At 36.9% G+C, this 27,134-nt stretch overlaps 1 protein-coding gene and 1 long non-coding RNA gene across 5 annotated transcripts; one reads left to right on the top strand and one right to left on the bottom strand.

Moving 5' to 3' along the window:
* The first annotated feature begins 14,551 nt into the window (after positions 1 to 14,551).
* On the top strand, positions 14,552 to 18,207 carry LOC145567417 (uncharacterized). Of its 3 annotated transcripts, none has more exons than XR_014095613.1 (5): positions 14,552 to 15,577; positions 16,515 to 16,755; positions 16,987 to 17,154; positions 17,669 to 17,774; positions 17,870 to 18,207. It is a non-coding gene; the product is annotated as an uncharacterized LOC145567417 (long non-coding RNA). The 3 variants fall into 3 exon arrangements; XR_014095615.1 differs by having other exon boundaries at positions 16,351 to 16,755; XR_014095614.1 differs by lacking the exon at positions 16,987 to 17,154.
* Positions 18,208 to 20,857: 2,650 nt separating this feature from the next.
* On the bottom strand, positions 20,858 to 25,877 carry LOC145567412 (F-box/FBD/LRR-repeat protein At1g13570-like). Of its 2 annotated transcripts, none has more exons than XM_081626684.1 (5): positions 25,631 to 25,877; positions 24,470 to 24,600; positions 23,250 to 24,137; positions 23,035 to 23,178; positions 20,858 to 21,367 (listed from the first exon to the last, which is right to left on the bottom strand). In XM_081626684.1, the coding sequence occupies exons 2-5, from the start codon at positions 24,512 to 24,514 to the stop codon at positions 21,083 to 21,085; spliced, it is 1,362 nt and encodes a 453-aa protein (XP_081482810.1). In that variant the 5' UTR covers positions 24,515 to 24,600; positions 25,631 to 25,877; the 3' UTR covers positions 20,858 to 21,082. The 2 variants fall into 2 exon arrangements, with proteins under 2 accessions (XP_081482810.1, XP_081482809.1); XM_081626683.1 differs by having other exon boundaries at positions 24,470 to 24,595.
* Between the last annotated feature and the right edge of the window lie 1,257 nt (positions 25,878 to 27,134).

Genomic DNA, 27,134 nt, shown 5'->3' with positions numbered 1-27,134 from the left:
ATGGAAGACGATGCCTTAGGGATTGAGCCTCGCCCTTCTACAGGTAGGGGTAGATGGATTCCACCTCCGTGGACTCCAGACGAGTTGGTTTTCTGGCGTGAGAACCACATTTCTCACCGTCCACTTGCCGGCGTAGTCGATGGCACGCTTCGCCATCATGGATCCGGAGCTGGATATTTGATTCCTCGGCTATACAGGATTATCTCGAGGGATCCTGTCACTAACGCCTTGTGGGAGTTTGCTGGTTTAGGAGATTTCTATTCAGCGGTTGTAGGATTTCGAGCCCCCGAGGTTGTGGTTCGACAGTTGTTCGTGCATTGTTGGAGTATTTTTGGGATACTACCAACACTTTTCACCCTGCTTGGGGGGAGATGATAGTGACCCCTATGGATTTTAGCATGATCAGCGGCTTACGCTTCATCGAGCGGGCCGTACGGCAGATTCCAGACCTCAATTGGGGGGCGACTGAGGTAGTAGATTTGTTAGGTCCGGTCGTTCAGCATATCAGGACTCAGTCGGTGCTTCGAGGTGGTCCTAAGAGCGGGCGATAAGAGTTGGCTTATGTTCTTGCCCATGGCTTTGACATGGCTGAGACGACACCTGAGCAGCGAGTGTGGATCTTTATCTTTATTATCATTTCTGGGACTCTTTCTTATGATAGGAGTTCACGTGCGCTCGTTTGCTACCTTCCTTCTCTGGTCAGGATCGGCGAGATAGGATCCTATAGTTGGGCTAGCATTGGATATGTTGATTTACTCTCGTCACTACGTCATGGCTGCAGACAGTTGAATGACTAAGCCCCTGTCGCTGTCTACGATTTATGGAGAGTCGTAGAGGTGATGATTTTTCATTGCAGCTGTGGTTCTATGAGTACTTTCTGAGATTAGCTCCTCGACGGCGTCACGGAGCGGCCCATGATTTCCCTGTTGGAGCCAGCTGGCATGAACGAGGCGAGTCACGAGTGGAATCCGTATCTGCGCTGCGCGGGCTGCTGCGCCGAGGCACTTTTTCTGTTGGTGTAAGAATTGATCTTTCAGCAGGTTCTTCTCTACCTTGATGCTATTTTTTGGCATTTATTGCAACTTTTTATGGTTTTCAGGTTGCTGTTGAGATCCAGTATCGGCCTTGGGCTGAGATGTCTGATCTTCCGAGGCCTTAGAGCTTTCGGCGTGCCGTATTGTTTTCATTGGTGCCGCACGCTTTTTTTGGTATCTTGGGGAGCACGTTGTTCGTCAGCACAGCGCTGACCGCTTTGTGGTGTCTTTGCCTCCACCGGAATTGATGCTGGACTCACGTTTGCTTGGGGCGTTGATGAACAGGAGGAGCGCTACACATTTCCTTGGCAAGAGATTGTGCGTATGGAGGGCGATTATTCACAAGACTTGCTTCCTTATTTGGCTCCTCCGCCCCGTCTTCCCGAGGTATGATTTCCTTTGAGAATTTTATCGCTAGTCTCTGTTTAAACTGTCGAATAACCTAATTATTCGATCATGTTTCCAGACGACTGCTCGTCGTAGGGGGAAGGTTGAGGTCCTGCCTCAATTTGTCTGTACCCGCGGTCGATCGGTATTTCTAAGGATCATATTGCTGACGCACTAAAGGGTTTTAGACAGGCACAAGAGTCTCTGCCTGATAAGTTTGAGCTGGTAAGCTTTTTAACACGTTATTCATCCTTTTTAATACCGCTTGTTACTGATTTTTCTTTGTTCTCAGCCTACACACTCGGACATGATGGGATTTATGAAGTAAGTTGATTCTTTGAAGTACTGCATCATCAAGCTTCGATGTGGTGCGAGTTGTCCGGGCGTTTCTGGCGATTTTCTCGAGGTATATTCACCTGTTTTCCCATATTTACCATTTGTTCTCACTACAAGAAAAAGGTCAATTACCGACGGAAAATTTCCCTTGCAAAAAGGCCAATTTTCGTCACAAACAGCATTTCCGAAGGAATTCCGTCGTAACGTTCCGTCGGAAAACCTTTTGTAGGAAAAAATGGAATTTTCGAGGAAAATTCCGTCGGAAAGACCTTTTACGACGGAATTACCGACGGAAAATCTTCTGTCAAAACAAAATCTGACTTTCAGGTATAATCCGTCGTAGTTTTACGACGGAAAATTCCGTCGCTAAAGAATCACTAACGACGGAAAATTCCCTCGTAAAAGTTGAGAATTTGCGATGGAATTTAATTTCGTCGCTGTTTTGCGACGGATAAATCCCTTGCAATAAGATTATTTGCGACGGAAAATTCCCTTGCAATATACGGACGGAATTAAATTCCCTCGCAAATTTTCAACTTTTGCGAGGGAATTTTCCGTCATTAGTGATTCTTCCAGCGACGGATTGTTCTTTCTTTTTCCGTCGCAAATCAATTTCGACAAACTTAATATTAATTATTTCCGTCGCAGAATATAATTCACAAAGCCAAAATTCTTGTTGTTCAGCATTAATAACCTATATTCCTGCACCTAATACCTGTGAAAATTAAAATCATAATCCAATTTTGGAAATATAAATATATAAATTTCCACAAAAGCTATGCTTAAGTTAATATATCCAAAAGCTATATAATATATAGTAATTCTACAAAAGCAAGAACATAATCAAACGCTACATAAATTCTAATTAACTACTTGTCCGTACTACATAAACCAAAGCTAAGATACACAAATTCCGGGGTACCCTAGCTTGCCCCTCCACTACCCAGGTCATCTCTGGGGTCTCGACGTTGAGGCTGAAAGGTGGAACATGTGTCTTTGTTTGCGAATCGACTCATGAAATCATTCCATCTCGCTTCGGCTCTCCTCTCCATTTCGCCACCTCAGCTTGAATTCGGGTTTGCATCTCAACTTCCATTTCACTCCGAAGTTCACTCCGAGTTTCACTCCGGAGTTCAATCCGAATTTCATTACGAAGAGCCTCCACCCTGTGGTCCATCTGGTCCTGCATCTGAGAAACAACGGACGATGTGTACTGTTGTGAAGTCCTAGAACCTCGACCCGTCCGGTTGCCATAGTACATCTCTGCACTTTGGCCAGGTCCCCTCACTCGATCTTTCTTGTTGCGACCACCCACACTCTCCCAATACAACTCGTTAGGACTCTTTTTAATCCCTTGAGTGGTGGCTTCTTCAACATTCTTCTGGTAGTTCTCCTACAAGAAAGACATTATACAATAATATATAGTTTAAACAATTAACCAACAACATATGTTACAAGTAAAGCAAATAAACATATGGATGACTTGAAATCACGTAAAAGAAGCAAATTTCTAAGTTTAAGGGTCCATATCCTCAAAATGAAGCCATTTCAAGCCAAAATGGGTTCTTACATGCCTATTTTCTTTACTTCTTAACTTTTGAACTCATTCTTTCTCAAACCATCCCATATTTACATAGTTATAAGAGTTATGACTTGAAATCACATAAAAGATGCAAATTTACTAAGATTAAGGGTCCATATTTGCCGACTCTACAGCTCCATTCATTTGAGGTCTGTATGGGGATGAGTGATGATGTTTTACTTTATAACGAGTTAAGAGGGTCTCGACTTTAGCTTTGAATTGAGATCCCTGATCACTAATTAGTTCATGTGGAACTCCATATCTACAAAATATGGTTCGTTTGAGAAACTTTGCGACATGTTTAGAAGTGATATTCACGTATGAAGCCGCCTCAATCCACTTAGTGAAGTAGTCGATGGCTACTAATACTCATTCCTCCTGCTCCTGTTGGAGAGATTTTTCCAATTATGTCAATTCCCAAGGTTGAAAAAGGCCAAGGGGAAGTGAGATTGTATAGTTCGGATGGTGGAAGGTGTTGTAAATTAGCGAACATTTGGCACTCTGGACATTTTTTAACATATTGTATGCAATCATGTTCCATAGTGGACCAATAGTACCCTTGTCGTGAAATTATTTTTGAAAGCATTTTACCATTCATGTGAGGTCCACAAACACCTTTGTGAGTATTTTCCATAAGGCGTGTGGCTTCAGGTTGGTCTATAAACAATAAACTTTGACCATTAGGTCCTTTTTTGCATAATTGACCATTTAATAGACTATATTGGGCCGCAAGTGTTCGTAAGGCTCGTTGGTCTTTTGATAAAGTATTTTCGGGATATGTGCCATGGGTAATATATTGGAGGATATGATCATACTAGGGACTGTCTCCTTCGATGTCATTTATTTCCTCTATTGCGTTACAATTTGCTGGTTCTTCTCTTCTATCAACGCATAATGGCATCATATTTAAGTGATCTAGAATGTTGATCATTGAGGATAATTTTGCTAGCGCATCGGTAAATTGATTGTCATCCCTTGGGAGATATTTAAAATCAATATGTTTAAAATGCTCGATGAGTTGTTCTAGGTGTGCTTGATATAATATCATTGTGGAGTTCTTTATTTTCCATTTTTTTAGTATATGATTTATAATTAAACTGGAATCTCCATATACCTCTAATTTTTGCACACCTATGCTAGCTGCTGCTTCTAATCCAATAATGCACGCTTCACATTATGCGGCATTATTGGTAACCTCAAAGTCTAGTTTAACAGAGATTGGAGTATGTGCTCCCTCTAGACTTATGAGTAACACTCCTACGCCACATCCTTTTTGATTGGACGCACCGTCGAAGTACATTACCCATTTGTCATCTTGTGTCATGAGAATCTCTTCATCCGGAAGATGAGTAGTTTCTGCACGACTTGTTTGAATAGGATGTTGTGCCAGAAAGTTGGAAATTACTTTTCCTTTCATTGATTTTTCAGGAATATATTTTAACTCAAATTCGGCCAACATCACCAACCACTTAGATATCCTTCCTTGTATAGGTGGTTGTTCAAACAAATACTTTATCGGGGTTTTTTTTTTTTGAAAAATCACATGAGTAGTGTGTGGTAGCATATAATGTCGTAATTTTTTAGTTGTCTACACAATGCTAGGCTTGTCTTTTCCAAGGTGCTATATTTTGTTTCATATTGAATGAATTTTTTTACTTATGTAATATATTGCACGCTCGACTTTTTCTACCTCTTGTGCTAACATGGCACCTGTGGCTGTGTCTGTAACTGTAATGTATAGCCTAAGAGGTAGTTTGGGTACTGGTGGTGCTAAAATTGGTGGACTTTTGAGATAATCTTTAATTTTCTCAAAGGCCTTTTGGCATTGATCGTCCCATTCATGTTTCTCCTCTTTTTTCAATTTTTTAAATATTGGCTCACAAGTCATAGTCAATTTGTTGATAAATTGACTAATGTATTGTAGTTTGCCAAGGAATCCCCTAATTTCTTTTTCTGTTTAAGGGGGAGGCATGTCAACAATTGCCTTTATTTTAGAGGGATCGATCTCGATGCCACGTGTGCTTACTACGTATCTGAGTAACTTGCCAGAAGTTACTCCGAAGGCGCATTTTTGTGGATTCAATCGCATTTTGTATTCTTTTATGCGAGTGAAAAATTTGCGTAAAGATTTTATATGTCCCATTCTATCTTTGGACTTCACGATCATATCATCCACATACACTTCTATTTCTTTATGCATCATATCATACAAGAGAGTCGTAGCCGTTCTTTGGTACGTAGCTCCTGCATTTTTTAAACCAAATGGCATGACTGTGTAGCAATACGTATCCCAAGGGGTAATAAAGCATGTCTTTTCTTCGTCTTCTTTTGCCATTAAAATTTGGTTGTAACCTGCGTATCCATCCATAAAGGATAACATCGCATGTTCAGCCATGTCATCTACCAATATATCAATATGTGGTAGATAAAAATCGTCTTTAGGGCTAGCTTTATTAAGGTCCCTAAAGTCGACACACATGCGAACTCGTCCATCCTTTTTAGGAACTGGGACGATGTTCGCTACCCATTCCGGGTAATTACATACGCGAATAAAACCTCGTCCAACTATTTTTGTACTTCTTCTTTTATTTTTAATGCGACATCAGGTTTCATTCGTCAACGTTTTTGTTTCACTGGTTTAGAGGTAGGGTTTAAGGGAATGGTATGTTCCACAATTTCCCTATCTATTCCAGGCATGTCCTTATATGACCAAGCAAACACGTCTTCGAATTCTTTGAGCGTCGATATGAGGGTCGATCGCTCTTTCGGATTTAGAGTTAAGCCAATTTTGACTTCTCTTTTATTTTTATTAGTTCCTATATTAACTATTTCAGTTTCTTCAACGATAGGGTTCTTTTGTTCTCGTTCATTCATTAGTTCAACCAATTTATTAATGTTATCATCTTCATTAGATTGATTGTTATAACATTTGAAAGATTCAAGAGAAGGAATATACTCGAAAATAGAGTTCATATTATTAAAATCAAAAGAGAATACATTAAGAGAAGAATCCTTTTTGGGATCTTCATTCTTAGAACTAGAAAATAAAGAATCAGTAATTGCCACAAGGCCTAGATTTTCAGCTTCCCTAGAGTCTATAATAGATTCATCGTCCGATTCTTCAAACATCATATCTTCCTTTCGCCTGTGACGATTTTCAGCTTATCGCCTTTGTGATTGGTCCATTTGAAAGATTTCCTCCATCCATGCTCAAAAGTTTCATTTGAAAGGGTGATCAACGAGGTTGGGTCAAAAGCTTCATCTTGAATGACGTTTTGATTGGTCATTGTAGCTACATGATTTTTCTCTAGTCCAAATAGCAAGTTAAATGCTTGCCCATCATAGCACCCTGGAGTTAGGTGTTTTGATTTAACGATACTAAGATCTTCATCCAAGAAGTAGAAATCATGAAATATTTCAAATCCAGGCTTCTTGATTCCTTCCAGAACTAAGGGTTCTAGAAAGTCGTAGCATGGGTAATCTTCTCTCTCCCTAATGAATTGTCCATTAAGGGTTTGTTGGTAGGATGGGAGTAAAGTGATTATCCCTTTCTTATTATTGTCTCTACGTGCTTTTTTTTTCATCGTGAGACTCCAATTCTTCTTTGGTTGGTTTATATCCCAATCCAAAGGAGAAGCTTTTCTTTGGGATAGGAAGTAAGAGAGATTTCTTCATTCCTATGCCCAAAGGCATCCCATGAAAGTAACTACTCTTGAGTAAGATATTGTTTACTATCCGAGTGGAATATGGATCAAGCTTGAATGGTTCTTCAAAGTCTTCTTCCATTTCAATTATGTAGATTGGCTCCGCGGCGAATCCCCACATGTCCTCTTCATCATTATCATGGTTTATTTCTAAGAGTGATTGATCATTTATTGATATTTTGAGTGGAGAAGCATGTATAGTCATAAGAAGCCCTTGATAGATCAACCTAATCATTTGATGAAGTGAGGATGGTATTGCATCAAGCTCATGTATCCAAGGACGTCCAAGTAAAAGGTTGAATGTAGGTTTTATGTCCATAACATGGAATTCAACCATCTTTTGAATTGGGCATGTGGTAATTCATAGCTTAACAGTTCCACACACTAATCTTCTCGAATTGTCATAGGCCCTGATGCTTTGTGTTGTTGATTGAAAATCTTTTTCTGGATTAAGGCCTAAGTATTTTGCAGTTCGCAATGGGTATACGTTTACAACTGACCCATTGTCTACCAAAGTTAGAGGGATATTATACCCCTTGCACCCCACGGTTAAGTATAATGCATTGTTGTGGGTAGTGTCTTTTGAAGGTAAATCATCATTAGTGAAAATGATTGATTTGTCGGATTTCTCACTAGTAAGAAAACTAACTAGATCCTGAGGGGTTGTGTCTGTGCTTACATACAAAGTCGTTAGAGCGTTCATGAGAGAATTCCTATGTTATTTAGAAGTAATTAGGAGTTCCCAAATGCTAAAATTCGCCTTGGATTGGCGAAGTTGTTTGACTAATGGATCTTCCACCTCAAGTGGAGGTGGTATTGGATTTTGTACTTGACCTTGACCTTGAGTTTGATTTTGTGTGGTTGAAGATCCATTTGGAGGTGGTGCTTGGTAGACTCGCCCGGAACGAGTTAAATGATATATCTCGTTTGGGTTAGTTGTAGGACTCACAAATTAACTTTCTTCTAGAGGCTTTGGATGTGCCTCCATTTCAAGATGTTCCATGAGTTGTGCTTGATGCCATTGTTCATCCAAGGAAAGATTCGATAAATCTTGCGAATTCCCCACGAAATGATCCCAATCAAGCGCTCCATTTGTTTCATTTTGTAAACAAGATGGAGGTGGGACGGCGGCATACTTAGAGACATATAAGTCTTGAAAGTCGTCGACCCATAGTCCACATACTTCATTAGTTGCCCCTATGAGTATTGTGGATAGAGGTTCTCCTATAGGTGCGATATAGTCCAAAGGATTGAACATATCACTTCCCATATGGTCCTCATCGATGTGAAACACCCCTAAGGGGGATGCATTATTGTTAGGTTTAGGCGTGGGAATTCTCCCATCGTCTACTAAATCTTGTATTTTGTGCTTTAAGACATAGCAATGTTCAGTATCATGTCCAACGCCTCTATGATAAGCACAATACGCATTACCATCCCATTGAGGAAATCTTCTTTCTGGTGGAGTGGGTGGTGTCGGCCCTGTTGGCGCAAGTAATATAAGCCTTTTTCATTTAATTTTTCTAACAATTCTTTATAGCTTACAGGAAATGGAGTAAATTTTCTTTCTTTTGTCCATCTTTTTCTAGGATCATCATATCGATTTGTGTTATTGTATAGCGTGGTAGTCGCAAATACGTCAATAAAGGATGATGCATTATCATTCCCCTTCTTGTAGTTATTCTTAGGTTGATGATGATGATGAGGTTTGTTTGCTTTTTCTTTAGCAAGATCATCTTCAATCCTAGTAGCCACAGAATAGACCTTTTGAAAAGTGTCTAAACCAAGGTAACGTAGATGCTTGTTGTACTTTTCATGACAATTGTCTATGAATTTTTTGTACTAACTCGAGTTCAGGTGGCCTTTGGGCAAGTTGAATGCCTTTTCTCGCCATCTACCATAGAAAGCAAGGAAACCTTCATCGTCGCCTTGCTTAAGCATTTCGAGTTCACATAGAGTTGATTTGAACTCTACTTTACTCTCATATTGGGTAATGAAAGCCGAAACTACATCTTCCCATGTTGCCTTGAATTTTGGATCTAGCCCAAAGTACCACTCTCTCGCGGTTGGGTCTAGAGATAAAGGGAAAGTCAAAGCATAAAGCTTAGGATCAACTTCCTTTAATGCCATGGTGCCAGTAAAACACATTAAATGATTTTGTGGATTATTAGTCACCTTAAATATTGGCAAGTCCGTAGCTACGAACTTTTTCGGTAAAGCAAGTCCTGCGGGAGGAGCAAACTTTTCTGCGTCAAAGTACTTGTTCCCCATTGTAGAACGAAGAACTAGCTTCTCCAACGACTTTTCTTTGATGGATAATTGTTTCATCTTTTCTTGCAAGGCTAAGGTTTCAGCATTTTTCTTTTCAGCCTTTTTCATTTTCTTAATTCTTCTCTCCTCTGCCTCTTGATCCTTTTCTTCTCTCAAACGAACAATCTCTTGTTGAAGTTCTTCGATGGTTGGCATTGTTGTTGGACTAGGATTAGTTGTCGAAGAAAAGTGGTTTGAAAGGGGTTGACATTCGGGTGGTAAACGTAGAATGCGAGTGCCTGGGAGTCTTCTTTCCCAAGCTTGGAAACCGGCCCTAAAGGAGTACGAAATTATAAGTAAATCGATACACTTATTTCAAAGGGGAGAAAAAAAATAAAAGTCGCAAAATATATTCAAACGGATAACATCACCCTTAACAATTTTTCAATGAAGATATTGTTCAGACGAGTCAATTTGTTTTTTGAGAAATAAAAATTGATTTGTTCAGTGGGCGCGCGCACCGGAATCTCTTGCGCTGGGAGGGGTCGCGCAACTCACTGAGTTGCGCGCGCCACCTGCTCATAGGATTTTTTTTTTTTTTTTAAATTCGAGCATTTTTTTGTCATCGTATTTTTTTTAATTTGATTTTTTTTCTTTGCTATCCTTTGAATATGACTCTAAATCACGAAGAGACAACTTCGTAATTGGGAACCTAGACCAAACTAAAAAGAAAAAAGAAGACTATCCTAACACGTTGCATATAGTCACGTAATCACATAAGCATGCAATGCCATTCTAAGGTTAAAAAAGGCTTGGATGTCCAAAGGTACCACATCTTAAGAAACAACGCACAAATCAATCACTCAACGTGTTGACTCATGGCATTGCCCTCCCAACATTTTGTTGGCGATATGGGTGGGATGATTGTTATTGATTTCGGGATAGAAGCCTAGTGTTGGCGACCCCTAGTCAATGAGCCAATCCCCAATGGTTTAAGTGTGCTATGCTTATGCATGATGCAATGTTGCTTGTTTGGTTTTTACTTTTGTGCAAAAGGAAGATATTATGCGTTCAAGTCTCGCTCTCTAACTACAGATTATCCAAGTTAATTCTTGTTACAGCCCATAGGCAACCTAGTGTTGGAAACCTTGGATCATAACTACGAACTAATCATGTAACCTCTAAGTCCCCGATGGAGTCGCCACTATAAGGAAGGGGTTCTCATCGTAAGGGGTCCTCTCCTTAAATGCCCATGGCCCTTTAAAAGCCTAGGACTTTACACTTGTTAGGGTGTAGTAGGATTTGAATTCCTGACTATTTGGGAGACCTTGAATTAGAATTGATTCTATCATTACGCTTTTTTATAAGAAACAAGTATGGAGTCGCCAATGAGTTTTAGGAAAACTCATAAACCTCGTTCATGCCTTTCTTTCATGTGGAGTTCATGGAATAATTAGCACGAATCATAATTTTACCCATGCCCAAATTGTTCTATAAACCAGAAATGAGTTCGGGAATGAGGGTACTAAAATAACGTTCCCTATAGAGAGGAATCGTCACCCTAGCCCTAGTTCGGCCTCTACTAGCTCTTCCTTTTTTACAATTTCACCACCAAACAATATATGCAACGCGATACCTAAAACTATGTCAGTTGATTTTATTTACACATACCAATTCACGTAGGAATTACATTGTAATGTCGTTATTCTTTATTTAATCAAATTTGTGAAAAGGACAAGAAAATAAACAATATTTGCCTTGGCTTAAGTGATCAACCAACAATTATTTAATTCAATTCTAATCTTTATTTAACGCAAGATACTATGTGGAATTGATTAATTAATTATTCTAAAGGTGATCAAACAACACTAATTAATTAATTAGGGTTCCTTTAAACAAGAAAATAAATGTGATTTAACTAAGTGCTCGGGAATTTACCACTTCTCTTTGCTAGATCTCCGTTTAGAATATTTATGGACTCCTTCTTCTTGGGGAACCTCCACCGTAGTAACAAAATATCAAAAGAGGTGAGTGTTTAGGACAAGAAGGGCTAGGTTGCACAAGTTCACAAGTATTTCGCCAGAGTGTTAAAGTTATTTTTTTGTATTTAAGCCTCGGTTTAAGCTCTTATTTATAGGGAATGATTAGGATTAGGGTTACGAGCATTCTGCCGCAGCAGGTGTCACGCGCAAAAGGATGAGTTGCGCCCGGCATCCAAGCGCAAGTGATTAGGTTGCGCTGCTATGGGCAGCGCAACTAATTGTCTTGCACGCGGCTTTATGGTAAGATTCGATTTTATATTTTTTCGTATAATTTTGAATCTTTCGCAACGCAACTCTGGAGGTTGCGCTGGGTGTCGCGCGCAACTGAATTAGTTGCGCGCGGCAGCCCAGTGCGACTGTTTGAGATGCGCGCGGCTTTTTCTGCGGCAGCATTAAAATTTAACCTAGGCGCTCCTAAATCCGTCATTATTGGGTTTTAAGCACGGGCTTAAACCTAATTATGATCGGGTTAGTTAATTGGACCTTTGTTTTGGCTTTTATCTTTAATTCGGGCTAGTCTTTTGTGTTTTGTGGCTTAACCAATTCTCCATAAGTATTCTTCACTTTGATCCAACACGAAGATGGTTTTATTTATCGTCATTGCACTTCCTGTCGAGACAGGAGGCCAAAAGTAAATGTCTACACTTTCTTCTGCTGGACAATGATTTATGCAACAAAGAAGACGAAGAAGACAACGGAAATCGGTGCTCCGGCCATTGGAGGTTAGAGAGAGAAAATTAGAAAGAGAAAATGAGAGGGAAGAGAGAGAAAATTTAAAAAATACTTTAAATAAAACAATTTAATTTAATTAAATACTTCTCAAAATACTTATTTTAATTAAAATACGTATAAATATACGAGGTATTACACATACCATGACTACTATTATGAAAATCCGGTGGGATAAGATCCCCTTTATCCTAGCCATCAGTCAGAGATTTCCTCTTCTTCATCTTCTTCACATGGTGGTCAAGCAGAGAATGGAGAGCAAAGGGAGGTAGGTAGTTTAGTCATGGAGATTTCTAACCCAAATCCACCTTCAACTCCAATTATTATTGATATTTCTTCTGATGATGAGGAAGAGGGAGAGTTTGTGCAGGTAGAGCCTAAACCAGAGTCACCCGAACCAATGGAGGAGGTAGATGATCCTGAGTTCGACCCTGGTAGCTACAAGCAGTCGGCAGACAAGAGAGACAACATCCGAAAGAATTAGATTTTATAGTTTTTCTCGTTATGGATAATCAATTTTAATTACAGTTTATTATTATTATTATTTCAGTTTTAAATTAATAAGTGGCATTACCACATTGAGTTAGTGAGCTTATGTAGTACATAAGTTTCTAGAACTCAATATTATTTTGGTAATTCTAGTTTATTTTTAATTAATTAAAATCCTATTTATTTCTTTGTTAAATTATTTATATTATTGATATAAAATTCATTTCATCCTCCAAAATCTTCCATTTCACATCACCATCCAAATAGCCAAAATTCCAAGCAAATTAATTCCAATAAATTATTTCTAAGATACGGGGATCTATGGGAATTACTTTTTATTATTTATGTGATGCTTTATTAAATGCATGGTTGATTAGAAATCAATAATTGATTGACAAAGCAACAAATTCAGGGAATTCTTAGCTTTTGCTATCCCAATTTGTTAGCTTCAAATTTTATTATGAATGTTTCAAGGGTGTTAAGTAATAGATGAGTGTATGTCTTGAGAGCTAACCAAAGCCATTTCTAATATAAACCCTTGATCTTAATCCAGGAGAAGCAAAATGGCAGGAGGAAGTAATTCTGGTAATGATGGAAATGATTTGAATGAAGTAGTGAGATAATTGGTAGTTGTAGCCCAACAGTTGGCTAGGAATTCAACTAACAATAGGGATGCTCAAGGTAAGCTTTTCAAGAAGGTGGCCCAAAGCAAACCACCAACCTATTAAGGAGAGTCTAACCCTACCTTACTAGAAAATTGGTTAAGGGAATTTGAGAAACTGTTTGGGGCAGTTAAATGCCCAGAAAACTCTAAGGTGGGTTGTGCTACTTATTACTTGAGGTGTGAAGCTTATTTTTGGTGGCGGCAAAATGAGAGAATTATTAGAGCGCTGCTGTAGGGAATATTTCAAGCATTTCCCCAAACTTGAACCCCACTGTGACCATACACTTAAGCATGGTGGCGTCCAAAGGGAAGGAAGCTTTAGTAAAAGAGTTGCCAACAACTTTTAGGAACTTGTAAACCGTTCACAGGGTGAAGGTTACACCCCTTAACGATCTAGGAGATCGTTAACTCCAATAGGTCTGGAACCGTGACTGAAAGTTCGGGGATGAAAGTACAAATCCAACCTAAAAGAGATTGAACCTGCCCTAATAATAGGCCTCTACTTTATTCTGCTCGTATTCATGTGACTTTCTGACTAACATACAATCAATAGGTTTACCCCTAAACCTGTTTAATCTATGTTAGTTAAATATTAATGCACAAATAAAACTATTATTGACGATCACTTGAATTATAATCAAATTAACCCTAAACAAACATATTTATTATCTTATTAAGCGTGATTACAAGTACCAATTCCCTTTAAACATGCATAAAAGGTGTGATCAAGCAATAACAATAAATAAATATCAAGCAACATGATATTAACAAATTATATATAAGTTATCCGTCAATTAACAAATAACATAAAATAATTCGTAAATTAACAAATTACATGAAACAATTCGTAAATTAACAAATTATGTGAAACAATTCCCTAATTTACAAATTACATTAAATTATATAATTCAACACAACGATAATCATCATCATAATAATAATTATAAAAATTATAAAAATAATCATATTAAAGCATAATAATAGCAAGATCCTAGGCATGATACTAACAAGATTAATAACAAACCCTAGCATGTCACTAAACATTAAAGATCAAAACTTTAGCCCTAACATGATACTAACATGCTATTAGGAAAGAAAATAGGAAACATCACAATAATCATAATTGATATAAGGAACTTATTGTTGTCACCTTAAACATGATATTAGGAAGTAATAAAATATCCTAACATGATACTAGGAAAAAATAACAACCTAAACATGATTTCTATAATATCAATTAAGCAATTAAAGCACTTACTTGGATGTTTCGTATCTTTTTCTAATAACAAAATACACGCATTAATAACTTCAAGTAAAATAATGTTAGATATTGTTGTTGTGAGTGACTATAGAGGGTAGCTGTTGTTTCACGCTGTTGCCGCTGTTATTCTGGTGCTGCCCTGTTACTGCTGTTCTGTTCGTCCAAAAATCATCGACCTGAAGTTGTTTTTAGCTCATAGTCCCTTCATCAATGTTTTAGATCTCGAAAAGTTATTCAATCTAGGCTCAAGAATTTCTCGATTTGGAGTTGTGTGCTAGGAATTATGTCTTCTGGAATTCACTACGGTCTGCTACCCTGGTTCTATCGCAGCGGGCTGTTATTGCTCATTTGATGCCTATGTGGTGTTTTGTGTTGAGTTGGTTGGGGTGCTAAAATGAATGCTTGGGCTTCTCTTATTTATTTTGTCTTCCCTTCTTCCTTTATTTACACATTAGTTATAAAGTTAAAATGTGGGCAATTTTGATTAATGACTAATTGATAATTTGCCAAAGTGATGAGGGATTAATGTGTATGTTAAATTTTCAAATGTGTGAGTGACTAAAGTTAATTAGTTTAAATGTATTGAAGGGTTTAAATTTTTATAAAATAGATTTGATGAACGAACACTAATCTCCCCAAGTTTATTCATCACTCTTAATTAACTTCTTATTTCGTATTACATGAGCCTTTTGTTGTTTTTATTAAATGAGGTGAGAAAATATATATGTAAAGGTTTGTACATGTGGTATCTCTAGATAAGGGTTGTGTTCTACTTATATGAATGTAATAACTTATCAAGTGAGTTTGGGAAGTATTAAGGAGTCAACAAAGAAGTCATGTTTGATATGATAGTCTCCTTATAATTTATTATTATATACGTGAGAGTAATTTACACCATACAACTAATAACTTGAGAATCCTTTATCTTTTCTACTGTAATATTTGCAGCAATTGCAGGTTGGTGCAAAATAATGCAGTGCTTGAAGTTAGTCTTGTGCTTCTATAACAAAAAAGAAAATTCAACTGCGTGGCCCTCCTTGATTCCATATCAACTTAACTACCGAGAAAGCAGCCTGGACATCCTTGTTAGAGTAAAGAGGTTAGTCTTTCAAATATATTCACTCTTATCTCCTATTTTTGTATGGCAACTATGTGTGTCGTTTCCTGCTTAAATTTAATGATGGTGAGCAGGATCGTGATCCTTTGTATCTGAAGTAATAATTAGTTTTTATTCAAAAGATGTGCAAAAGTTAGATCATTGTTAGACCTTGCATTTCTATGAACCTCCATGAGTTTGTGAGGCGATGGATTCTAAAAGTATATCAAGCTATTCTGTTTGAGATTATTACAATATACTACTCTTCTAGACTTCTTGTTCTTGAGCACTTCAGTTATTTTACATCTCTGCTTGCTTACTTTATTTTCTTGATTGTATTTATTAAAAGCCTGCTAATGGCCCAATACTCATTAAAGCTTAGAGAGTAGTCATTACTTTAGGAAAATACAACTCATCACGATCACTAAACAACGTAGTCATGACCCGAAATTGAATATTGTTTATGTCATTTGTCATTTATGACTTTATCGATCCTATAACACATAATGTGTGCTACAAAACTGACAGAAGTTTCTGAAGTGCACATAAGGAAATAGATGACTTAATGTTCCGAAGATTCCTCTTACTTGTAATCTTGTGAAGAAGACGGGTTCCATGTTCTTAAAGTATTTGAAAAGGAGGCAGACTTTTCTGCCTAAAGTTTGTCATAAGATAAGAGAAACATTATGACCTTTCCCATAACAAAGTTAATCTAGGAGGCATAGATAAAAAAAACAAAAGGACACCCTACTATGATTGCATGATTGCGTTCGCAGGTGGGCATTACCTAAATTCCAAATCTGGTTGGAGGTCTTGATGAGTTTAAGCGTACGTCTCTTCCTGTTTCTTTGATTATTTAGATTGCTCACTTACACTTCAGTTGCAACTATCTACATCAATGTTTCTGCTATTCATACTTGTTTTGTGTGTTTTTATACAGGTCTTGTATAAAATCTTGATGATCTGTGAGCAATAATGTACCCCTCGAATCTGTCAGCTAGCCCTGATACAACAACTGAGTTGTAGTAACTCTAAAGTTGCTGTAGTTCTCACTCGCTCGCTCTGCTTTGTTGAGTTCCAGGGGGAAAAGAAGAGAAGATCGAGAGGAAGACAATCTCAGAGAAGTTCTCAATCACTCTGCTCAAATGCTTTTGGAGCTCCGAACCTCAAAATAAGTATCTGTGAGTGACTTCTTGCTTTTATGGATTTTTGCAGGGTTTTTTTTTTCTTTGTTGTGCTTGTATGAATTTAACTGTATTTTATAACTATCCTTATTAATCTTTAAAGAAAGATTTTGTTGACTTACAAATTTCTGAACATTTAGGCTTTGTTATTATAAATAGAGAAAAAAAAAATCAATTCTTTATTTTGTATAATGTAGCCATCAAGCTTACACTCTCTTTTTCTGGCAGCTCTTACTAAATTGTTGCTTCTTCGTGTTTCTTCTGCACATCCTGTATGCCTTGTTCTTGAGTAGGCTTGGGATGAAGGCATCATTGGCATTCCAGAATAATGGTGCTGAATGAATAGTGGGTTCTATGAATTGTTTTTGGGTTTATTTCTTTAGATATACTGCTTTGGTAAAACCTCTCATCTTCTTATGATGCTTTGCCTTATACAGTACATTTATATTTAGATTAGAGAAATTGGCAACACATTATTCTTTTCGTCAAACATGATAGACAATGAACTTGGTTATTGCTTGTATATATTAAGCATTTTTGGTTAATGGCTGCTCGTACAGGCTCTCATGGGAAGACCCATAATTTTCTATGGAATGCTTATTGTGAGATTTCTTATATTTGATTTCTGATCGGACGTGTATGCAGCTTAGTGTTTTTTTTTTTCGCATTATATATTTATATTGTGCCTTGTGGATATAAGTCTAGACCATGCTTTTCCCCATATATCTATCGCAGATTAAGTGTATAAGCTGTTAAAGGCAGCTAGAATAATAGAATTAAGTATCTTGAATTTAAAGTATTAGCTTTTGCATATGCCTTCATCATCATTTAGATATTTTAAATATTTGTCTGCAAGTTAATACATTTGTTCTTTTTTGTTTGCTTATCTATGTAACTAATATATCTGCAGGTTAATTATTTGGTGATTACAAATATCTCTTAATATGGGTGACATTCAGAATGCTCCTCTTTCAGAAGAGGAAACTACTTGTAGGTTTCTTTTGTATGAACTTCAGGTATATATATGAACTTCACGTAAAATACAAGCTAATTGTTTATCGTGTTATCATATGTGATTAGCTCTATTTTTTTATTCTACTGTTTTATGCAGATAATTTTGGGATGAAGTGAGCAAGCCTGAAATATTAGGGCCAAGATGTTACTTGTAGGAGTGGAGCACGTGCTTAAAGGCGCCAAGAAGACAAGGATACAACCAGATGAAGCATGTGTGAGATGGTGATAGTGTTATAGATTGAGGTTATGGGATTTAATTTCATTTGTAGTACGAGTAGTATTTAATTTATATTTTTAAACGGTAGAAATGGGTAGAATTAGATACGTAAATGATGAAGTAATGCAAGAGCATATAAGTGAGCATAATGTGTACTTATTTTCAACATCAATATGTGTATTGTGATTTTAGTAGAGAAATTATATCTTTGTTCTTGAGGCTAGGTATCAAGTTGGTGCTTTTTTTTTATTTTATTTTTTTATTTATTTATTTGTTTTGAGAAAAAGAGGTTAATATCAAGTTGATTAATAATACATTTAATACAAAAGAAAAAAATAAAAAATAAATAAACACAAATTTATAAGGTATAATGAGATAGTTTGCGTAGAAATTCAAGTTGATTGTAGTAGTTAGTAGAAATTATATCTTTGTATACCTATTTGATTTAAAATCAACTAAGTTTTAAGATTTGTAAGGTATTGAGATACTTTATGTAGAAATTCAAATTGATTAGTTAATTCTACATTTTAAACAAAAAATCAACATCTTTCTCTTTATTATGTGAGGAATAAATGTTCAAAAGATGCATTGTATTAAAGGACGTAGGGAGTAATATATTTTTTTAAGAATCTTTAAATTATAGCAAATTCTAGATAACTAAACTTATAACAATTGTTTTTCATACATATTTCCCTATAGACACTTATAAATCCATGTATCCTTGCTATTACAAAACCCGAACACAACCACGAATATCACAACAACCGAACACAATCACGAATTTTACTTATCTTGCCGTCGGGGGGGCACGCGCAACGCGCGTGCTCCAACGACTAGTCTTTGTAAAATACGGTATGCATTATTTCATTCAACTTAGCTTAGACTTTTGTCAAGAGTTCTCACTTGTTAAGTTGTTATGCTTTTTAGGGTGCAACTGCGATGGTCAACGACATTATGCTTCTTGATATGCGCCTTTTTTCCGGGGAGGACAATCATGCTTGACTTTTTTATTCCAGTCCTTGCCATGCTATTGGTAAGACCTCCCAACTATTGTATTAAACTGATTGCTGAAAGATTTAGATGCACATTTCTAGTTCCTAATAATTGATCTCTTCTGGATTTTGGTCTGGTGGGAATTTTGCTAGCATTGTCCGCTTTATTCAGGGTTATGATTTCTTTTAATCATGCTCCCTCAGAAATTTTAACTTGAAGCTGACATTAGTTGCAGCATTGCAGTCTTGCAGAACAGTTTTAGATAGGTCTTGAGTAGTTGGTGAAAAACAAAATGGATTGACACACCAACTGGCCCACCTGGCTACTATTTTAGTTTTGTGTGAAGTGTGCTGGTTCTATCATGAATCTCTAATTTAGACTGGACCTGCCCAGGGGCCATGTATATCTACTTACGTGCATCCATGTCTGATTTGATCGAATATGTTCATATGTGGGATTTTTACAAAGATCATTTATAATGATTTATACAAATGATAATGCACAAACATGATAGTAAAACTAAAAATTAAAAGCTCTTTCCTGAAGGCATCAAATGTTAATGGGTGGGATTTGTACAAAGACGATACCTAATTAATGCTGATGAGAAAATAGAATTTCAAATGTTTTCTCTACTGAGTATTTGAAGATTGGACAGGCCTCTTTGCCTTCCTGATTTCATATTTGCAAATGGGCAATTCTATATCTAATTTGTTTACGTCTTCTAGCTCAACGTGTCAAATGTTATTCCTCTTCGTTTGTAGATTTTCTGTTCATTTTTGCATTTTTCTTGCTTGTTCGTATCAGTTGTAACTAGGGCAAAATTTTAAGATTGCATGGATCCTGACCCTGTCTCTTTCTTGCTTCTACTGTCTGTGTGTTCTGGAGCTCGTGGTCCTATATTGTCAACCGGTCTTTGCCAATGCAGTTGTGTTTGTACGGTTCCATCTTTAATCTAAAAAGTTCATGTATAAAAACTTTATTATCAGTACTTACAGTATATTATATACTAGATTGAGTGCATTAGATGTTTTGAATTCCAATGCTATTTCCATTATTACAGTCTTGTTTAGCAATTTCCGCTGTCTGCTTGTAATTGCTGCTTTTTTAGATGTGTCTACTTGTAAGTTGTAACTATGTTGAAATGTCTTGTTGAGTGAATTATAATTGCAATGTTTTTTACTGTTCTTCTACTGCTTCTGCACCCCTGAATCTTACGCCTTGCATGCAGATTTCAGTGGAAACCTTTAAAAGCGGACTTATACATATGCTGCTAACTAAGCTCTGCGCTCAGCCACATTGGCTTCGACCATATTTTATACAACATGATTGGTCTCTTCTTCTTTAGCAGTCGGGTGACAGTGATGGCTCTGTATTCTTGTTAACATCATTGCCTCTTTTAGAAAGTTCTGAAGTGATCACGCTTAATTTAATGCATATGCTCTTACTACAGGCAGCTCGTCTTGGTCAGCACCTCAGCATTCATCCACATATAACTGTCTTCCTTTTGTTCTATATTGAAACATGGTTGCTTCTCACATGTTGCACTGAAATGGTATTTTCAGGGAAATCGTCTCAGACTCAGGCTTTTTAGTAAACTATGTTATCGCAATTTCTATTATTTTCGTGGCCAAAGAAGAATAGGCAGTATGACCGTTCCTAAAATCTTATGGTCTCAATGTTATTTTAATCGTGTTGATGGTTTTATAAGCTACTCTGCTTTAGATTAAGCATACATACTACAAAGTATAATACAGAGTAAATCAACATCTCAACTAAGAGTTCTTTCAAAGAATGTTTGCCTACTGTCGAATCCATATTTTATTTCGGTTCACCACGTATTGTATTCCTGTGAAATCAAGTGTGTATTATTAAGCTTATTCAAAGAATATTTGCCTACTGTCACTTCGGAAAGGGTGGGGAGACTGGAGAACTAGACCGTAGGGATAGAATTGAAGTTCATGTAAGAACTTCAATTCTTGTCAAACTTCAGAACTCACTTTAAAAATAGAGAGAAAAGTATACGCCAACATACACCAAGCAATTAGAGAACTATGCTTATCAACCCTTATGGAGGTCACATGTTTTCCCTTCACATATCCACTATTTAAGTATTTTTAAAGTTAACTTCACACCTTGGGGCACTATACTTTTAAGTTTTGCAGCTTGATCCTGCACACTAATGTGTTCTGAGAGTAGACCAAACAAAGGCTTAAGCTCAACAATCACATCTTTGAGCATGACGGAGTTCTCAATCACATAAGTAGCAAACTCAAGATCAATTGGAAGTCCGAGATCGTTATAAAGCTCTAGTGTCTTCAAGCTTTTGAGGGGGCGCCTATTTCGTTTTATTATCTTCCTACGATGCTTTCCATGATAAGCGGAAAACTGCATATAAGAAAAACTCCATCAAAGCCAGCTCCAGCAAAAATCTTAAGCATGAACAACAAATGGCTAAATTCATTAATTGCAAGTATTTGACTCTCACTATTCATACACTAAGTTTGACCACATAATATTATTAACATTAAATAATTAAATGTTACTCCGTATCACGTAAAATTTTGGTGGATTAGTATCAATGTATATTTTCAAATATATCAATGTATTATAATCTTTACTATTCTCTCTATCACACATTAGTCGCAACAAGTTAGCTAGCATAAGGATTTAGGCAGTTTAACTGACTTAGAAATTTTTTTTTTTTTGTAGTTGGTAGATTTTGGGTCATTTGCTTTATAAGTATGTAAATTGGGGTTTCTTCTTTTTTAATGTTTTTTTGAAAGTAATGTATGTGAGAAAAATAACAAATAACATGTAGGACCATTCCATTTAAGAAATTGTATAAATAATGTGAGACGGACAAATAAAGAATATGTTGCAAGAAATGTAGAACGGAGGGAGTAATACATAATCATCAAAGTTATGCGTTGTCAAATATGAAATTCAGAATTAGGCTTCCTTAGAGTCTTTTTTCAAAACAGATAGAATTCATAAGTTGCAAAGAAGTTGTCATATGCTGGAAGGCTCCAATTGGTTAAGGTAATTTTGTTTAGTCATCAAACCTACCGGAGCCAAATTTTCCTTTAACCTAAAAAGGTAGTTCGAGTGATATAAAGATTTGCAGAAACTTACCGTGATACTTTGAACTCTAGGCTTAGGATGCAATGTGCAAGCCAAAGGTGGCAGGTGGATGGAATATATAAGATGTGCATAAGTGTTATAAAGCAGCTGACAAAACTTTTATGGACCCTTTCCCATAAAAAAGACAGTTAATGGGACAGGTGGGTTGATGCCTATTATACAAAAGGTAGGGATACCTTTCACATCTCTGTTCTTATTCTGTGGAAGGCTCTGCAAGACAGAATGGCTAGCTACCAAAGATAGGCTCATGAAGTGGGGGATAATCTCAAATCCAACTTGCTCTTTGTGTGGAATGGATTTAGAAAGCGTTCAACATCTCTTTTTCTCTTGCACTTTCTCTGTTGATGTTCGGAAGATGCACTTAAAACTTTTTTAAATGACCAGATCTGTTGGCTCTTTTGAGACTGAAACTCAAAACCCAGTGAAAATGGCAAAGAAAACTCAAAGTCTACCTTAATCTTTTTGCTGAAACTGTCTATGGGTTATGGATTGAGGGAATGATAAAACTTTTGGAACAAGGGTGAAGGGTGCTAATCAACTCTACAAAGTATTCAGTTTCAGGCTACCTACACATGCAAAGCTGCTGACAGGGACCTCCTTCTTATGTAGTTGGTGCTTTTATAGTCATTTAATTCTTGTGTAGTTTCTATTGGTGGTGTTTGGTGTATTGTCAGGCTTATGCACATGAAGAGTGGGTGGTTTCAACCGTTCCTAGAAGTTGGGAAACTATTCATACTGATGCCATTTTGTAAAGACTGACTTCTTGTTTCCTTTTATTTGGCGGTTGTTTTTCTAGCATTGCCAGCTAAAACTTATTTGCCAAAAATTAAAAAAATGTGAAAGTCAAAATGTAGCAATTTCAAACAAACAGAGGAAGTATTTCATTTGAGAAAGAACAGAATGGTGCTTACCTTTAGAGTCAATCTTTCTAGTAGTGGAGATGCCTCAATCAAGTCTGCCCATCCAAGGAGGCTTTGTTCACAGAACGCAGTGACATGGAGTTCTAGATGCTTGAGATTTGTCATGGCAGGTGGGTTCTTAATCCCTAAATTAAACTACAATAGAAAACATCAGCAAACCAAACACATACATTAGAAAAAGGCATCAATCAAATATCACGGAATACCTTGACACAGAAAGTAAGCGATATACTACTCCCGATGCACAATCCGATCGTCCAACTCAAATACTCCAACTGCGAAAAGTACTTTGAAAGGGAGTCAAAAGCACATGCCACAATGTCTCTTGTACAATGTATATTACCAAGTGACAACTTCGAAAGCAAAGAAGCATTTCTAATATGAAGCTCAACAGGGTTGCCATGATGTGTAAATGACAAAAGTTTTGGGGCCAAAATATCAATGGTTCTCAAACGGGGACAGTAAGATACCTCTAAGTGTTTTAGCTGCAGAGGTAAACCAAAAGATCTTATATATTTTAAAGGCCGTGAATTATTTATGCACAAATTCTCAAGGACCATGCAGGAACTAAGAAGGCAATCAATATCATTTGTAGTTACGTAGACGTAAGTGAGAGACAAAGAACGTAGGGAAGACTTAAAGACGGATAAATTATGAGGCTGATCAAGAGACATACGCCATCTAGGAAGCGAAGATTTGTAACATCCAGTGGGTGTTGTGAAGTTCAGTTCAAGCCTTTTCACATGTTTTGCTACAGCAAAAACCAGCCACTTATTTATATCAGATTGACAACGTTTGTTCAAATCAAAAGTCACCCTCAACTCATCTACATATTTACCAAGATGAGCTTCCACAACTCGATTCACCCACCTCAAAAAGCTTGATCTTTCTTGGGAAACAAAATCATCATCTTCGAACATCCTCTCCATTGCGGAGAAATCTTCAAAGATCAAGACAGGCAAACATCGCCACAAATAATTCCATCTATGTGAAAGAACACTAGTTCTTGCGGCTTCCTTCAATGTTAAGAAGGACATGATAAAAAACAGAAGATCATCTGGCAATTGACTCAGTAGATCGTTTGCTTCAGAACACTGAGTTAACATATGAAACGCAAATCATGTTATCATATTTTGTAGCAAATTTTAGTGAATTTACATCAATGGCAGGGGCAGATTCATTAATTAAGCCCCGTAGACGAGCAGCACATCCCCATTTTTAATAAGATTGATCAGATAATTTTTAAAGGGAAACTGAATCTACTTTCGCCCTCCAAAAATTGTAAAAAATGTCAAAAAAAAAAAAAAGGATAGAACTTCAAAATAGTAAAATGGCCAACATGATGTAAAAATTGCATCCCTGTTTTAAAAAAATCTGTCTCTGCCATTGATGAGTGGATCACAAGGAAATAAAATATACGACATACCTGATGCTTGCAAGATTGAAGGGCAGGCCAAGTCCTCTCCACCATAATGCTTCCCGGCCAATACAAACTAGAGAACACCAAATCTCTTCAAGGTTGTTTGGTATCCCTACCAAAGTGGATTTCAATCTATTCTTCAAAAAGACCCACATTACAAGTGAGTTATGTAAATTTCCACAAATCACAATAATAGCCAAAGCGATAAGCATATTGCTGAAAAGAGACAAGTAAAAATGGGGGTGGATATTACAAGTTAAGCAAAAATAAAAAATAGAAAGAAAACTTTAGGTGTGAATCCACCAAACTGATCAATTTTAGCCAAAAAGCTCACTTAAGGACTGAATTAAAAGTGTCCATAGCCCACAGAACAGCGGAAATTTCTGCACAATCTTATCTTGAAAGGCCAAATCGGCCAAATTTAACTCAAATAACACCACTAACAGACCCCCTTATTACCCAAGTTAAAGCTAAATGGCTTATTAGAGCAAGAGCAAAGAAGAAAGATTGGAACTTTAGCAGAAAACTCAACAATTTTAGATCAAATATAACCCTAAATACCAAATGCAAGCTATTTGACTAAGTAAATCAAGAGGGAAGCAGAAAGATAAAAACTTTATCAGAAAACTTAAAAATTTTAGATCAAATATAAACCCCAAATACCCAAATACAAGCTAATTGACTAAGTAGAGCAAGAGAGAAGCAGAAAGATCAAAACTTTATCAGAAAACTCAATAATTTAGATCAGATATAAACCCTAATTACAAGCTGATTGACTAAGAGTAGAGCAAAAGGGAAGCAGAAAGATTAAAACTTTATCAGAAAACTATACAATGTAAGAAAATATAAACCGTAATTACCCAAATACAAGCCAATTGACTAAGTAGAGAAAGAGGGAAGCAAAAAAGATTAAAACTTTATCAGAAAAACTCAACAATTTTAAATCAAATATAAACCCTAATTACCCAAGTAAAAGCTTGGCTGAATAGAGCAAGAGGAAGCAGAAAGATCAAAACTTTATCAGAAAATTTAACAATTCTAGATCAAATATAAACCCTAATTACCCAAATACAAGATAATTCGAAAAAAAAAAAAAAAAAAAAAAAAACAACCGAAGTCGTCATGAAATAGTATGAATTGGTTCTGAGATAGAGAAAGAAGTCTTACCTGACAGAAGACAGAGAAGCACAGAAGACAACAACAAGGTGCTGTTTGGTGGAGGAGGGAGATTGTTTGTCCAAGTAAATAAATAACCCCTCACAGCGAAGACTGAAGTTTTGAACTGTCGAAGAGAGAGAACTCAGAGAAGGCTGAAGGCTGAAGGCAAGCAGGCGAATACTTGTCCGTCGGCGGAGTGCGGCCAACGTCGATCTGAAAGCGGCGCCGGTCCTTGAATGAGAGTGAGAGTCACCACTAGAACGCGGGATGTATAACTAAATATATGCGCGGAGTTTAATATGACCCTATTATTTTTAGGAAAATTTAACATAAATAAACAAACTATTGGACGATTCTCTAATATTGGACTAACCTTTAAATCTGCCTATATTAGACACGAGTTTAACATTTTTCTCCCAAAATGGACCAAGCAAGTTACCTTACCTGTTATACCAGGTAAAATTCCACTTGTCATTAAATCGTTAGTCAAGTTTTTTTTTTTTTTTTTTTTTTTAATTTTGATATACTTTTTTTAAAAAAAACAGAAATTAAAAAAAAAAATCACCCTTCCACCACATCCAGCTTCTCCCCTATCAACAGCCACCTACACCTTAACCTTCGCCACCACCACCACTTCCATCCACTGCAACATCACCTATGTAACCACCATGTCAACAACCAAAACCACCGAAATCACCATACGACCATATCTACCAACCAAACCACCATACCAACCCACCAAAAATATCAAAACCACCATATCCAACCCACCGAAAACACCCATACCAACCCACCGAATACAGTCAAAACTCTATCCCAACCACCAACCAACCCACCAAAACCATCCAAAAACGCATATCCTCTCACCAAAACCACCAAGATCCGAATTCCACCCCACCCAACTCGCGTCCACACCGTGAAGCTATCCCACACTCACCCATAACCACCACCGCACCTCTCCTCCGAAATCATCCCATTTTCCCTTAATTTCTCAATATTCCAATTCTTCTATCTTTCTACATCAATTTCTCACTTTTTTCCAGTTTAGGGGTTTCATGGGGAGTGGGATGTGGTCGGAAAATGTAGTGGGAGGAGTTGTTCAAAAATGGGAGGTGAAGAGGGAGGGGAGTGGTGGCTGAAAAGGGAGGAGAGGTGGAGGAGGGGGTGGTTGGCAGTGGGGTGAAGGAAAACTGTTTTTTTTTTTTTTAAATATATTTTTTTTAATTTGAAAAAGATAATTAAAGGTTTTTAATTAAAAAAAATAAGATAATTTATAAAAATGACCGGTTGTACAAGTTAGTGGTCATTTGAGTTCATTTTGGGAGAAAAATGTTAAACTTGTGTCTAATATGAGCAGATTTAAAGGTTAGTCCATTTTGGGAGAATGGGGCAAAAGTTGGTTTATTGTTGTTAAATTTTCCTTATTTTTACTCCATATTTTTTATTTTACAAAAAAACTTATTCGTTTTTTTTTATCTCAATATGGGTTCAGCTGAACCTACTAAACCCATAC

The sequence above is a fragment of the Chenopodium album genome, chromosome 11 (genome assembly GCF_948465745.1).
Source record: "Chenopodium album chromosome 11, dcCheAlbu1.1, whole genome shotgun sequence".
Classification (NCBI taxonomy): Eukaryota; Viridiplantae; Streptophyta; class Magnoliopsida; order Caryophyllales; family Amaranthaceae; genus Chenopodium; species Chenopodium album.
This window is presented reverse-complemented; position numbering and strand designations above follow the sequence as displayed.

Coding starts and splice junctions, on each gene's coding strand:
- LOC145567412 (XM_081626684.1), bottom strand. CDS start 24,514: ATGGTGGAGAGGACTTGGCCTGCCCTTCAATCTTGCAAGCATCAG. Junction 24,138..24,469: donor TTCAATCTTGCAAGCATCAG/GTATGTCGTATA, acceptor ATGTTAACTCAG/TGTTCTGAAGCAAACGATCT. Junction 21,368..23,034: donor TAGAAAGATTGACTCTAAAG/GTAAGCACCATT, acceptor TCTTATATGCAG/TTTTCCGCTTATCATGGAAA.